A 14,270-nucleotide genomic window follows, 5' to 3' on the forward strand; every position below is an offset into this window, starting at 1 on the left:
GTCAGGCTTCCAAATATTTTTAGAAAAATTTATTTTCCAAAAGAATGATCAAAATCAAATACAAACTGTAATTTTCATGTGCGGAGGACTGTTTCTATGGCTATCCTTTGGGCAAAAGATCTTCCACTTAATTCTCTTTTTGATGCAAACTCGTATCTTTCATTTTCAAGTAGTGTGTTACCCTATAGCAGAAAGAAAAGGAGTACTTGTGGCACCTTAGAGACTAACAAATGTATTTGAGCATAAGCTTTCGTGAGCTACAGATCACTTCATTGGATGCATTCAGTGAGCTGTAGCTCACGAAAGCTTATGCTCAAATAAATTTGTTAGTCTCTAAGGTGCCACAAGTACTCCTTTTCTTTTTGCGAATACAGACTAACACGGCTGCTACTCTGAAACCTATAGCAGAGGTAGTCAAGGTCCAAATTTCTTGGTCAAAGTATAGTCAAGGTCGAGAAAATAATAATAATGATACTAAGTAAATAAAAAGATTTCAGGGTCCGTTCAAAAGCGTCTGGCGGTCCAGATTTGGCCCATGGTCCACCTATTGACTACTCCTGCCGTACAGATTAAACAATATAAGCTTAACTTAATATATGTGTTTTTAAATTATGACTGTTTTTATATGAACAGAAGGAAAATGCAGAGAAAGAGAAATCTTTCATATTTGTACTTGGTCACTCTAGGTAATAGTGATTACTAGGTGTCAGGCAGTGATTGATTCCTTGTAAGAACTGAGCTCAGGGCCCTAAGGGTATGTCTACACTACCCGCCAAATCAGCGGGCAGCGATCGATCCACTGGGGGTTGATTTATCACATCTAGTCTAGACGCAATAAATTGATCCACGAGCACTCTCCCGTAGACTCTTGTACTCTGCCGCCGCGAGAGGCGCAGGCAGAGTTGATGGGGGAGTGGCAGCAGTCGACTCACCGTAGTGAAGACACCGTGGTGAGTAGGTCTAAGTACGTAGACTTCAGCTACATTATTCACGTAGCTTAAGTTGCGTAACTTAGATTGATTCCCCGGGTGTAGACCAGGGCTTAGAGTACAAGTATCACCTTAAGTTCAAAAATTGTACGCTTTTTTGGGTGGGGTGGTTGGTGTAACTAAGACATAAATTTTGATTTTGAATGGACTCACATAGATGTAAACAGATCTTTCTTTTTTTTTTTTTTTTTAAGTTAAAGAATTATGCTAGCCCTTTTGTAGACATGTCTGCGATAGAAGTTCATTTGTCTTAGATGGCTGTCAGAATTTCCCAGCTAGGTGCTAATGCATTTTCCAAGCAGCACTAATAAATCAGAGTTTGCAGATTTGATCTTGGTCATCCATTTAAAAAAAAAATAACTTGTTCATTCATAACTATTTTCTTCATTTACCCACTGTTTTTAAATTGCAGACGTGTTTGATGATAAAGCATTTAAAAGCTGGCTTAAATTGTGTTGAATAGGCCCTAGGGTTTAGCAGCACGCACCCAGTTTTCATATTGATTGAGGGCTGTACCTGTAAGAGCCCCTGATTCAGGAAGCTAATGGTTTCTAATAGGATGAGAAGTATATAGACTGCTGCTTTGTCCTTCACCTTGTTACTATGCCTATATATATATTGCAGCATATAGTGGAACTGATTCCGTGGGTATAAGGATTATAACTTGCCCGAATTTGAGCAGATTTTCACAATAATGTCAAAAGGCACATTCCTGACACAAAGGCCACCTCTGCCAAAGTTCAAGTCCCTTTTCCATTGTGTAGGGCACACTAGAGCTCCAAAGAAAAACTGGTCAGAATTTTTAACGTGTGTAACAATGTAATTTTCCCTAACTTAATTCTTGGAAATGGCTGAACTGTTTTGGCTACATTTTTCAGCCCAAACAGTTAGTTTTGTCAAAATTATAATTAAAAAACAATAGTCCCTTCTAGCCTTGGAATCTGTGAAACTGAACTGAAAACGAAGTCTTACAATGGGAAGTGTCAGGCACCCTTAATTGGTAGCCTCATCTCTAATTCTGAGCTCCATATTTCCCCTAGATTCAGTATCTAGATTTTCCCAAGGTAAGTGATATTAGCCGAGGGTGACCAGATAGCAAGTGTGAAAAATTGGGACGGGGGTGGGGGATAATAGGAGCCTATATAAGACAAAGACCCAAAAATCAGAGCTGTCCCTATACAATCGGGACATCTGGTCACCCTCTGTTAGCCTGTGCATGTAAACAGACTTAGTGCTGAATAGGCACTGGAGTATACTGGGTTCTAGTGCTTTGTAATACATAGGGAGTTCTAAATGTAGGACAAAATTCCTGCCACAGTTGCCTATAGTCTGAGATGCTGAGCACCTAGTTCTCATTGATTGGGAGTTGTGTGTGCCCAGTGCCTCTGAAAAACATGCACGTAAACCGAAAGGGCATGAGGTGAGTAGAAAACAGTCTAAAACAAGTGAGGATGTATCTCATTAACAAATCTGGAGTGTGTGGTCATGGAAGCGGGAATCTTCCATGGAACATATGGACTTTTAGCAATATTTTTGTAGAAAAGAGAGGGGTTAGAGTATGCTAATTAGGACATTCTTCCAGGCTCAGGGTCTCGTATGCAAAAAGGTCCAAAGCCATGAGAGGGCAGAATGGATAGAAGGAGCAGTGAGGTATTGGTGGACTGGGGTGTGAGAACCCCAGTGTGAGACTATTTTTTTTTTTAAAAATAGTGAATGCAAAAATTATTCCAGGGAAATAATGCAAGAACCTCACCTCTAAGCTGTGTGTTGTTACAATTGGAATCAAAGCATTCTTAGAACATAAGAATGGCCATATTGGGTCAAACCAAAGGTCTGTTTACCCAATATCCTGTCTTCCAACAGTGGTCAATGTCAGGTGCCCCAGAGGGAATGAACAGAACAGATAATCATCAAGTGATCCATCCTCTGTCACCCATTCCCAGCTTCTGGCAAACAGAGTTTAGGGACATCATCCCTGCCCATCCTGGCTAATGCCATTGATGGAACCATCCTTCATGAATTTAGCTAGCTCTTGTTTGAACCCCATTATAGTCTTGTCCTTCACAACATCCTCTGGCAATGTTTAATGCTTGTTAATCAGTTTAACTTTCTCTTTGTCTAGCTTTCTTTTTGAAGAAGTTGCTGCACAAAAATTATAGGACTCACCGCTGTAAAATAGTAGACAAAGGAACAATTAATACTCAATTAAATTGGCAATAAACCAGTCATCTTGCACAATGGCCAAATTGAAGTTTTCAGTTTGTGCTTATGTCATAATATTGTTCTGATGAATTGCAAATAGTATTATTCTAAATATCAACTGAAAATACTGTCTAAAATTAGGCACTTGTTTAAACAGCAGATATTGGCATAAAGCCATGCAATTTTTTGTTTGAAATGCCCTTCAGTTCATTGTTTGTTTATGCTTGTTTATCCATCTGTCAATTTATTTTTCTTCCACCTCCAAAATGGACTTGCAAATACTAGCATGCAGTCTGTGCTGTTTGTTTCACCTGTTAATATAAGAGCTTTTAATAAGTTTGGTTATTGTAGTAACAATTGTATTTCAGTGCTCTTGCACACCACTTTGTGTGTGCATGTGTGTGTGTGTAAACCTCATGTTGTATGAATAGAACTGATTATTTTGGCATCTGTTGTGTTACTGAGAAGCAGTGATATATTGATATATATAAATGACAATGTTTTAAAGAAACATGATTCAAAGAAGTTATGTTATGGAGACTCTTTGTTTGAAAACATGCCTACATTTTTTTTTCTAATCTATTTGAACACCTGTGTAATTTTTTTTAATATCTCCATTTTCAGTATCTCAATCTTCTCTTGTTGAATGTCCCTTAAATACAGTTTGCCTCAAAAAAGTGTAATATATTTGTGTAGTGTCTGTTCAAGAGGATGCACATATTAATTTCAATTCACATTTATAAAGACTAAATATCCTCGTCTCTGGAGATCGTTATTTTCATTTTAGCAGCAGTCCCGAAGTCTATAGAGATTGAAAATAGTAGAAATGAGATTTGACCATTTCCAGTTGAGGAAGTTACCATATTATTTATTTCTTTTTTTTCCTTATAAACTGCAAACTCAGTCAGTTGCATTTCAGGATTGTTATGTTAAGCACTGTTGCAAACATGAAAATGTTGAACTCTTCACTACAGCTTTACAATTTTTTGTAGCAAAACAATTCAAAGACTTAGTCACAGGGTTTTAATTTGGGATGAGTAGGAATAAGCTGCATTTAAATCATATTTGGGTAATTTGCTTTTGGGTTTCTCAAGCACTGTGGGCTTAGTTAGCAGCCTTGGCAGCATCCCATGTTGCATCTCAAATCTGTGGTAGATGGTGCCCCTTTCTCATTTCATAGAATCATAGAATCATAGAATATCAGGGTTGGAAGGGACCCCAGAAGGTCATCTAGTCCAACCCCCTGCTCAAAGCAGGACCAAGTCCCAGTTAAATCATCCCAGCCAGGGCTTTGTCAAGCCTGACCTTAAAAACCTCTAAGGAAGGAGATTCTACCACCTCCCTAGGTAACGCATTCCAGTGTTTCACCACCCTCTTAGTGAAAAAGTTTTTCCTAATATCCAATCTAAACCTCCCCCATTGCAACTTGAGACCATTACTCCTCGTTCTGTCATCTGCTACCATTGAGAACAGTCTAGAGCCATCCTCTTTGAAACCCCCTTTCAGGTAGTTGAAAGCAGCTATCAAATCCCCCCTCATTCTTCTCTTCTGCAGACTAAACAATCCCAGCTCCCTCAGCCTCTCCTCATAAGTCATGTGCTCTAGACCCCTAATCATTTTCGTTGCCCTTCGTTGTACTCTTTCCAATTTATCCACATCCTTCCTGTAGTGTGGGGCCCAAAACTGGACACAGTACTCCAGATGAGGCCTCACCAGTGTCGAATAGAGGGGAACGATCACGTCCCTCGATCTGCTCGCTATGCCCCTACTTATACATCCCAAAATGCCATTGGCCTTCTTGGCAACAAGGGCACACTGCTGACTCATATCCAGCTTCTCGTCCACTGTCACCCCTAGGTCCTTTTCCGCAGAACTGCTGCCGAGCCATTCGGTCCCTAGTCTGTAGCGGTGCATTGGATTCTTCCATCCTAAGTGCAGGACCCTGCACTTATCCTTATTGAACCTCATTAGATTTCTTTTGGCCCAATCCTCCAATTTGTCTAGGTCCTTCTGTATCCTATCCCTCCCCTCCAGCGTATCTACCACTCCTCCCAGTTTAGTATCATCCGCAAATTTGCTGAGAGTGCAATCCACACCATCCTCCAGATCATTTATGAAGATATTGAACAAAACGGGCCCCAGGACCGACCCCTGGGGCACTCCACTTGACACCGGCTGCCAACTAGACATGGAGCCATTGATCACTACCCGTTGAGCCCGACAATCTAGCCAGCTTTCTACCCACCTTATAGTGCATTCATCCAGCCCATACTTCCTTAACTTGCTGACAAGAATGCTGTGGGAGACCGTGTCAAAAGCTTTGCTAAAGTCAAGAAACAATACATCCACTGCTTTCCCTTCATCCACAGAACCAGTAATCTCATCATAAAAGGCGATTAGATTAGTCAGGCATGACCTTCCCTTGGTGAATCCATGCTGACTGTTCCTGATCACTTTCCTCTCCTCTAAGTGCTTCAGGATTGATTCTTTGAGGACCTGCTCCATGATTTTTCCAGGGACTGAGGTGAGGCTGACCGGCCTGTAGTTCCCAGGATCCTCCTTCTTCCCTTTTTTAAAGATGGGCACTACATTAGCCTTTTTCCAGTCATCCGGGACTTCCCCCGTTCGCCACGAGTTTTCAAAGATAATGGCCAAGGGCTCTGCAATCACAGCCGCCAATTCCTTCAGCACTCTCGGATGCAATTCGTCCGGCCCCATGGACTTGTGCACGTCCAGCTTTTCTAAATAGTCCCTAACCACCTCTATCTCTACAGAGGGCTGGCCATCTCTTCCCCATTTTGTGTTGCCCAGCACAGCAGTCTGGGAGCTGACCTTGTTAGTGAAAACAGAAGCAAAAAAAAGCATTGAGTACATTAGCTTTTTCCACATCCTCTGTCACTAGCTTGCCTCCCTCATTCAGTAAGGGGCCCACACTTTCCTTGGCTTTCTTCTTGTTGCCAACATACCTGAAGAAACCCTTCTTGTTACTCTTGACATCTCTTGCTAGCTGCAGCTCCAGGTGCGATTTGGCCCTCCTGATATCTTTCCTACATGCCCGAGCAATATTTTTATACTCTTCCCTGGTCATATGTCCAACCTTCCACTTCTTGTAAGCTTCTTTTTTATGTTTAAGATCCGCTAGGATTTCACCATTAAGCCAAGCTGGTCGCCTGCCATATTTACTATTCTTTCGACTCATCGGGATGGTTTGTCCCTGTAACCTCAACAGTTCTCCAATTTGGAAAAGCAAACCCTGTAAACCCAATGAAATGCCTCAGATGCTGGGGAAAAAGTTTTCATCCAGCACACACAATTTGTCAAGTGGAAAAATTAACATAAACAGAGGGTGTTTCATAGATATTTGTTCTGCTAAGGGTCATGAGGTTCACCTGCCTTTAAGCATTTTATGGAGCTGTGAAATCTACAGCCCAGAGTACAATCACACTTAACTTATTTTCTGCGAATATCAAAGCTGAATAAATGTCCTACTGTGTTTGTCTTCTTTTGTAGTATTGGAGAAAATAAACCCATCAGCTGCTTTTGCTGGAAATGGAAATATCAGCTAGTGCTCAACAAGGAGACTTTCTTGAGCCATCTATGGACTTTTCAAGACAGCATCTGAAGGCGAGAACTGCTCATTTGATAGCACAGAGTGCCTGGAGGACAGGGGCTTGGTCTCTGAGTTACCACTATTATAAGGTTAAAAATGACAATTATTTAGAAAACATGTATTTATTTCCCACTTTGGGGCCTAGATGTTCCTGCATATATTTCTTGTAAGATACTTACGCCATGTAGGTAAAATAGGCAACTTCCTCAATGTCATGGATGACTGGAAGAGGCTGCAGAAGAGAGATCCAGCACTTGCTGGTGAATTTATTTTTGTGTCTTAGTTACTATATTTTGGGACCTAGAAACTGAAAACCATTGCTGCACTTAACTTGGACATTGATACATGCAGTGTGCAGCCTATAGAGGTATATATTGTGATTTCTCATTAGCCTAAGAAACAGGATAATTGAAAACCCCATCCCCATACAAACGCACACAACAGTTTTCACCTGGAATTAGTTTTTAATGGATTCATCTAACCATTTCCCAATTTGGAAAGAGTTCTCATATGGAAAGGACAATCGTTCTTCCTTACTTTAGAAAACAATATTTTTAATGGCTGATAAGTTAGCCAAATACAGGCACAGAATTAGAAATAATCACTATGTAGCCCACGGCAGCGAGCCTGCCAGCCCAGGTCAATAGACTCATACTAGTGTTGACTTGTGCTAGCACTCTAAAAATAACTGTGTAGACAGCTCTTTGAAGTTGCGACTTCAGCTGGAGCTCAAGCTCCACAGCCTAGGGAGAGAGGGGTAGGCTTCAAACTCCAAACCACAGTTTTGAAATGCTGTCTACACCACTATTTTTAGAGAGCTAGCCTGAATCTGTCAACCTAAAGACTAGCCAGCCAGAAGACACCGTGATAGGTTTAGTATAAATTCATAGTAAAGTCTCACTTAACTATGAACATCAATGTACAGCGACCACATGTAATATTTTCCTTGACTCTAATAAATTCTTCTTTGATGCAGTTTTGAGATGTCTCATTTAAGCTTTTGAATTTGTCCTTTCCTGCACCGACCTGGCATTCTAAAGGATTGTGTGTGGCGCTCCTGGCTTAATACCAATACAGAAATGCTGTAAAAATAAGGCTACAAGGAAATGATCATGTCACACATTAGGATTTATGCTGAATCTGTTTGAATAATCAAGTATAATTAGCTTTTTATATGCATCTGAACATTTTCAAAGGGCATGTATGGTTTTTTTGTGTCATATTTTAACAAAGAAGTAGGAGTAGAGAGGAAAGCCAGCTGGACTTCCACTTACAAAAATGAAAAAAAATCAACTGGTTTGAATCTCATGAATATCAATCACAGCTAATCTGGCTTTAGGCTGATTTCTGCTGTTTTACACCCAGACAAGGGGCTTTGATAGAAGAAAGTCCACTAGGGATAGAGTGCATCTATAACCTTATCTTCATCAGATGGCCTTTAGAGTCAACACAGCCCAACTCCTCAGCAGCCAGGGGTGAAAGTAAGTTAAAGGACTTACCGGTACGCCGGAGTCCTGAGCAGGGGGCGTGACCTCAACCAGAAGAGGTGTGGCCTAAACTGGAAGAGGCAGGGCCTTAAATCCCCAGGCCCTTTAAATCTTGATTCAAAGGGCCCGGGGCTCCAGCTGCGGTAGTGGCGGCTGGGAGCCCCAGGCCCTTTAAATCACCCCCGAGCTACCAGCTGCCACCGCTACCCCGGGGCTCTGGTAGAGCTTTTAAAGGACCTGGGGCTCTGCTGTGGTAGTGGCTGCCTGAGCCCTTTAAATCCCCACTACCCTAGGGCTTTGGCAGCAGGGCTCCGGAGGGGATTTAAAGAGCCGAGGCAGTAGCAGTAGCTGGAGCTCCTGGGCCCTTTAAATCCCTGCCAGAGCCCCGCTGCTGCTACCCCAGGGCTTGGGCAGCAGGGCTCAGGCAGGGATTTAAATGGCCCTGGGGCAGTAGCGGGAGCTGGAGCCCCGGGGCCTTTTAAATCCCCGCCGGAGCCCCACCGCCGCTACCCCAGGGCTTTAAAGTGCCGTCTGGGAAAGCCAGTCCCGGTGCGGCGCACTGCCTCTTGCCGGTACACCGGCTTACTTTCACCTCTATCAACAGCCTTTGCTGTCCTAGCACTTACGTAGCGCTGGCCACTAAGGATATGTCTACACTGCAATTAAAAATCTGCAGCGTGCCCATGCCAACTGACTTGGGCTCATGGGGCTGTTTAATTGCAGTGTAGCAGTGCATGTTCTAAACCATTGGAGTATCCCAGAGCTTGGGCTGCAGCCCAAACATCTACAATACAATTAAACAACCTCATCATCCATGCCCAAGTCAGCTGGCCCATGCCAGCCATGAGTTTTTAATTGCAGTGTAGACATACCCTAAGTAAAGCTACCCTTACCTTGCAAAACTTACTGCTCCCAGAGAGTAACGACAATACTGCATTTTCTCCCAGAAATTCCCCAGTAGAGCCTGGAGCCAGGCTGTCGGAGGGAAGAGTAATTAATATCTCCCTGTCTGCTTTGGTGAATCTGGCCCCTTGTGTATTTTTCTCTCTTCCTCCCTCTCTCCCCCCGCCCATACATTCTCTCTGTAGGTCTACAGTGCTTTGCCCATCATCCTGAGATGTTTGGTATAGTTCTGAGAATATAGGGACTACTGAGGTTTCTGATTTTATTAGACATTTTCTATTAAAAAATGCCTATGTTGAGTGTTTATCCTACTTATTCGTGCAGAATTTAATTAGGAAAGTTGCCAATAGCCTAATAAATATTAAACTATATATGGAGACACTTAATATTAACTTCCATTTTATAAATCACATAAAGAGTTAAATGAGTAATAGATATTATAAAGCATTAAAGCTCGGTGAATTTTTTTTGGATGAAGAGTTTATTTGCTGAAAAATGCAGTTTCAGGAGACCCACAACTATTTGTGAATTTCACATGAATTTGCCAAATAGTTTTGTCTGGGCTTTTTTCTTGGGATTTATATGCCATTCACAAGATAGAGGTATGAGGGAGGAGGAATTGGTGGTGGTCTCATAACTTTTAGCCCAGTGGTTAGGGCACACACCTGGTATAAGGGACCCAGCTTCAGTTACCCCCTCTGCCTGGTGTGGAGAAGGGATTTGAATTTGGGTCTCCCATATAGCAAGAGAGCACCTTAGCCGCAGGGCTAGGGGCTATTCAGATGTCGATCTCTCCTGTTGCTATTCCACTTTTTTTTATAAATAGAAACTGGAGCAGGGATTTTAAACTTGTGATTTCAATGTCTATGAATTGACACTATGAATGACAGTAATCATTGGGCCAGGAAAAGAGAGTAAAATTAACTCTGTAGCCTACTAGTTAAGGTGCTCATCACCACTTCTGTCCGTTAAATTTTTTGCAGTTTTTGGATGTGGTTTGATCCCAACAGAATTTTTGGGGGGCGTATTTCAGAACTGCTGGTAAACTGAAAAATCAGTTAAAAGAAAAGGAGTACTTGTGGCACCTTAGAGACTAACAAATTTATTAGAGCATAAGCTTTCGTGAGCTACAGCTCACTTCATCGGATGCATTTGGTGGAAATGCATCCGATGAAGTGAGCTGTAGCTCACGAAAGCTTATGCTCTAATAAATTTGTTAGTCTCTAAGGTGCCACAAGTACTCCTTTTCTTTTTGCGAATACAGACTAACACGGCTGCTACTCTGAAACCTGAAAAATCAGTTGTTCACACAGCTCTAATAAGCATGGGGGACATATGAGTAATATGTTATGGATGGTTATAAGCAACCTGTTGGACTGTGTAATTATAACAATTAACTATGTATTAAAACATCTATTAATGTATTCATCCTTTATAAACTATAAATAGAATCCCTATTTCTAAATGTAATACCTAGCTCTTTATATAGCCCTTTTCATCAGTAGATTTCAAAGCACTTTACAAAGGAGGTCTGTATCATTATCCCTGTTTTACGTTTGGGGAAAGTGAGGCACTAAGGTGATATAACTTGCCCAAGATCACCAAGCATGCCAGTGGCAGAGCCAGGAATAGAATCCAGCTCTTCTGAGTTCAACCACACAAAGCCTCCATCAAAGACAATAGGGCTCAATGGTCTGCCTGTATGGAGTCAGCTGCAGGATTGGGGCCTTTGTGTTTCTATAATGTACTGTTTCTCAATGTTGGAGTTAGCTAAAAGGACACTGTTGGTCAGTTTTGGCCCCAAATGTAGGCTTTTGAAAAATCAAACTTTTACAAATCTAGAGACTAATAGAATGTTTTCTTAAAAATCCAATGAAAATCTTAATTAAAACAAACAAAAAAAAAAGCTGTTCTGGTTTGCAATCCAAATATGGTAGCTTTGTGCCTCACAGAGACAGAAGGTGAAATTGCCTTTAAACTGTTCAGTCTGATTTAACAACCCCTGAGAAGAGCAATGAAAAACAAAGCATAAATAGTGTATAATAAACTTGGTTTTTAACATTCATGCTGTTTTCCAGAAATCTAAAGTATTGAGTAATATGGGGTCAGGATGTTTATTACAAAGGGGTTTTTCATATATTGTCCCTTTTTAAATAGCTATAGAAAAAAATTATCATATGGACAGTGGGTTTGCCATAGTTTGTTTCCCTAGCACTGACATTGTACACAATTAGCAATATAATCAATACTGAGCACCACCACCCACTTTCACATTCACTTCAATCCCTTTCTGATTTGCCCTGATCCTACAATTGTTTCTTCCTGGGTGAGGGGAAGAAGAAATAATCCACTAGATTTTTCACCCCTGGCTATATAGCATTATTGGTTCTTTTCAGATGCACAAGCTTCAGAAGTGCAAAATGGCACAAAGCCTTCCAGTTTTTCTTCCTTAGAGAATGCAATAATTGCAAAAGTTTTTCTTCCTGTTGCAAGGTTAAAGTCCCATTGTGAAATAATATGAGGCTTTGTTTCTCTTCCTATTGCAAGGTTAAATCCCAGTGCTAAATATTATGAGGGTTTATAGAAAAGAATAAATCCTTTTAGCTCCTGTTCTATAGACAGTTATCTGGCACAGCATTTTGTTTCTGTAGTCTGCAGAGAAAGCAAGTTGGAGAGCCTTTGGGGGGTGAGGGGGAGAGAAAATCTAAATGCACATTGAGAGAATCCTATAAAGTAAAGCTGGTGTTAAATGACTCTCTTTTTGTGAGCCCAAGTTTTACTCCTAGGACCCAGTGTCATCAGTGGATGGTAAAATATAGTGGTTATTACAAGGTATCCAGAGCTTGTACAGTTAAGGAGTCTTAAGGGACCCATTGAAAGAATAAAATTGCAGGTGGATTGTATTAAAATAGGTCTTTGAAACTGTTATGCTGAAGTGGGTTTTTTTTTTTTGTAATAGTGAAGAAGCTTTTACTACTATGTTGGGGCTCTTCTGTCCTTCCAGGGAGCCATGATTTAGAAAGGATCCTGCCCAGTGAAAATAGGGTCATCTTGAGAAGGAAAGTGCTTAACCACATCCATTTCAAGAACATCCCCGAGTGAAATAGTTTGCCACAACATGCAGCATTCCAACTACTCCTTCCCTGAGTCATCATTAGTTGGTTTAAAGTGGGGCTTTGCGAGAGATTTGAAGGAGGGGGAAGAGCGTTCTATGCATAAATGACAACAGTGAAGAAAAGTAAAGACTGTTGGGAGGAAGGATTCTCCAGTGGTTAGAGCATGTGGGAGATCTGGGTTCAAGTCCCTGCTCTGCCTGTATGACCCTGGGTGAGTCACATGGACTCTGCCTCAATTCCCCAATTGTAAAATGGGGAATAGTTACTCTTCCTACCATGAGTGGTTAGGATAAATACATTGTAGATTACGAGATGCTCAAGTGCTGCAGTCATTGAAAGGGGAAATATAAAAAATAACCTAGAAACAGACATACCATAGAGGTGAATTAACTGCTTCAACTGTCCTTGATCTTGTAACCCCTGTCTCTGCCATATCTCTGTTTCACATAGTGTCCCTCATTGTTTGCACGCTTAACAACCCACTTAAGAGACAGAAAATTGTCATAATTTTAAAATGAAAGTCGTCATCTTTGGCATGTTTACAAAAACCACAGCTTTTTAGCAGGAAAGTGGGAGGTAATTGGACAGGTTTTCAGCTCTTCTTGCCCTTGGAAAAAATAAAGTGAAGCTGTCATTGTTCACAAACCAATTAATTTTAAACTTCAGATGGAACTGCATGCTCCATGCATGTGTGCTCATATACAGAGAGTTCTACTTATCCTGCAAGGTTAGAGCGAAGGTGCCCTATAACAATGGTATTTATGCCCCAGTAAGGGGGCAGCTCTTCTTCTATAACCCGTTAGATTATTTTTTAGTAAATACTTGAACTTTTCCCTATTTGTTTGGTGATATTAGCTGCCCTAGTTCACTTCCATTAGAAGACTTCCTCTGTGATATCCTTTGTGATGGAAACCCTCATAAGACATTTGGAATGATATATTTGGTTTGGGCTTGTTTGATTTTTTTTGATGAATGTCCAATACTACTTCTGGGCAGCTTGTAGCTAGGCACTTTTCCTGCTCCAGTTTAAGCTTTTTTTTTTTAATCCCTACTGAGAATTATTGTTGTATTGATAACTGCTTCACTCCTGCCATGCCTGACCTTAAAAACCTCTAAGGAAGGAGATTTCACACTTCCCTAAATAACCCATTCCAGTGCTTCACCTCCCTACTAGTGAAATAGTTTTTCCAAATATCCATCCTAAACCTTCCCCTACTGCAACCTGAGACCATTACTCCTTGTTCTGTCATCTTCCACCACTGAGAACAGTCTAGATCCATCCTCTTTGGAACCCCCTTTCAGGTAGTTGAAAGCAGCTATCAAATCCCCCCTCATTCTTCTCTTCCGCAGACTAAACAATCCCAGTTCCCTCAGCCTCTCCTCATAAATCATGTGCTCCATCCTCCTAATCATTTTTGTTGCACTGACTGACTTAAACTTTCTCACCCACCACAGGTTGTTATTTAAGGGAGAATCCACTTGCTGCTGTAATGATTATATGATTCATTTAAAACCTTGGGGAGAGGCTGCCAATGTGAATGGGTGGGAAAAAGTTTCCTTTAAGGAGTGATCCATCTGAGGTCCCTTCCCAGATTCTGTCAGCATCACATTGGAAGTTAATTAAAAATTTTTACTAAGGAAAGTACATCAAGAGTACAAGACCTTGAAAGAGAGTAAGCTCTTTACAATTGGAACACACATACTGGAGAGTTCAAAATACTATTAGAATTGGCTAATGTACGAGATTCTCTCATTGGGATCCAAAATGGGGAAGAGTGTATGTTCGAGATTTCTGAGCAACTATTTCTCAGATCAGGGTTACACAATATTGTGCTTATCTTACTAGCACTTTACCTGTTTAGCCACTCTTGTTGCTGATGGGAAAATTCAGCAAATATGTCCTTGTGTAAACAAGCCCCAAATCCTATTTCAAGAGTCTAGTTTCATTAGCTACTCTTGTAGC

At 41.1% G+C, this 14,270-nt stretch overlaps 1 protein-coding gene and 1 long non-coding RNA gene across 3 annotated transcripts in view; both read left to right on the forward strand.

Moving 5' to 3' along the window:
* The window catches only part of PIK3C3 (phosphatidylinositol 3-kinase catalytic subunit type 3), a 153,075-nt gene extending 145,299 nt beyond the window's left edge, over window positions 1-7,776 (forward strand). For both annotated transcript variants that reach the window (XM_038401922.2, XM_043515452.1), the window contains one exon: window positions 6,702-7,776. In XM_038401922.2, coding sequence (XP_038257850.1) covers window positions 6,702-6,716 — 15 coding nt within the window. In that variant the 3' untranslated portion in view covers window positions 6,717-7,776. The remainder of the gene's footprint in view (window positions 1-6,701) is intronic.
* Window positions 7,777-9,498: 1,722 nt separating this feature from the next.
* On the forward strand, window positions 9,499-11,441 carry LOC122460462. Its single transcript, XR_006281774.1, has 2 exons — window positions 9,499-10,248; window positions 10,493-11,441. It is a non-coding gene; the product is annotated as an uncharacterized LOC122460462 (long non-coding RNA).
* The last annotated feature ends 2,829 nt before the right edge of the window (window positions 11,442-14,270 follow it).

Source organism: Dermochelys coriacea, chromosome 5 (assembly GCF_009764565.3).
Source record: "Dermochelys coriacea isolate rDerCor1 chromosome 5, rDerCor1.pri.v4, whole genome shotgun sequence".
Classification (NCBI taxonomy): domain Eukaryota; kingdom Metazoa; phylum Chordata; order Testudines; family Dermochelyidae; genus Dermochelys; species Dermochelys coriacea.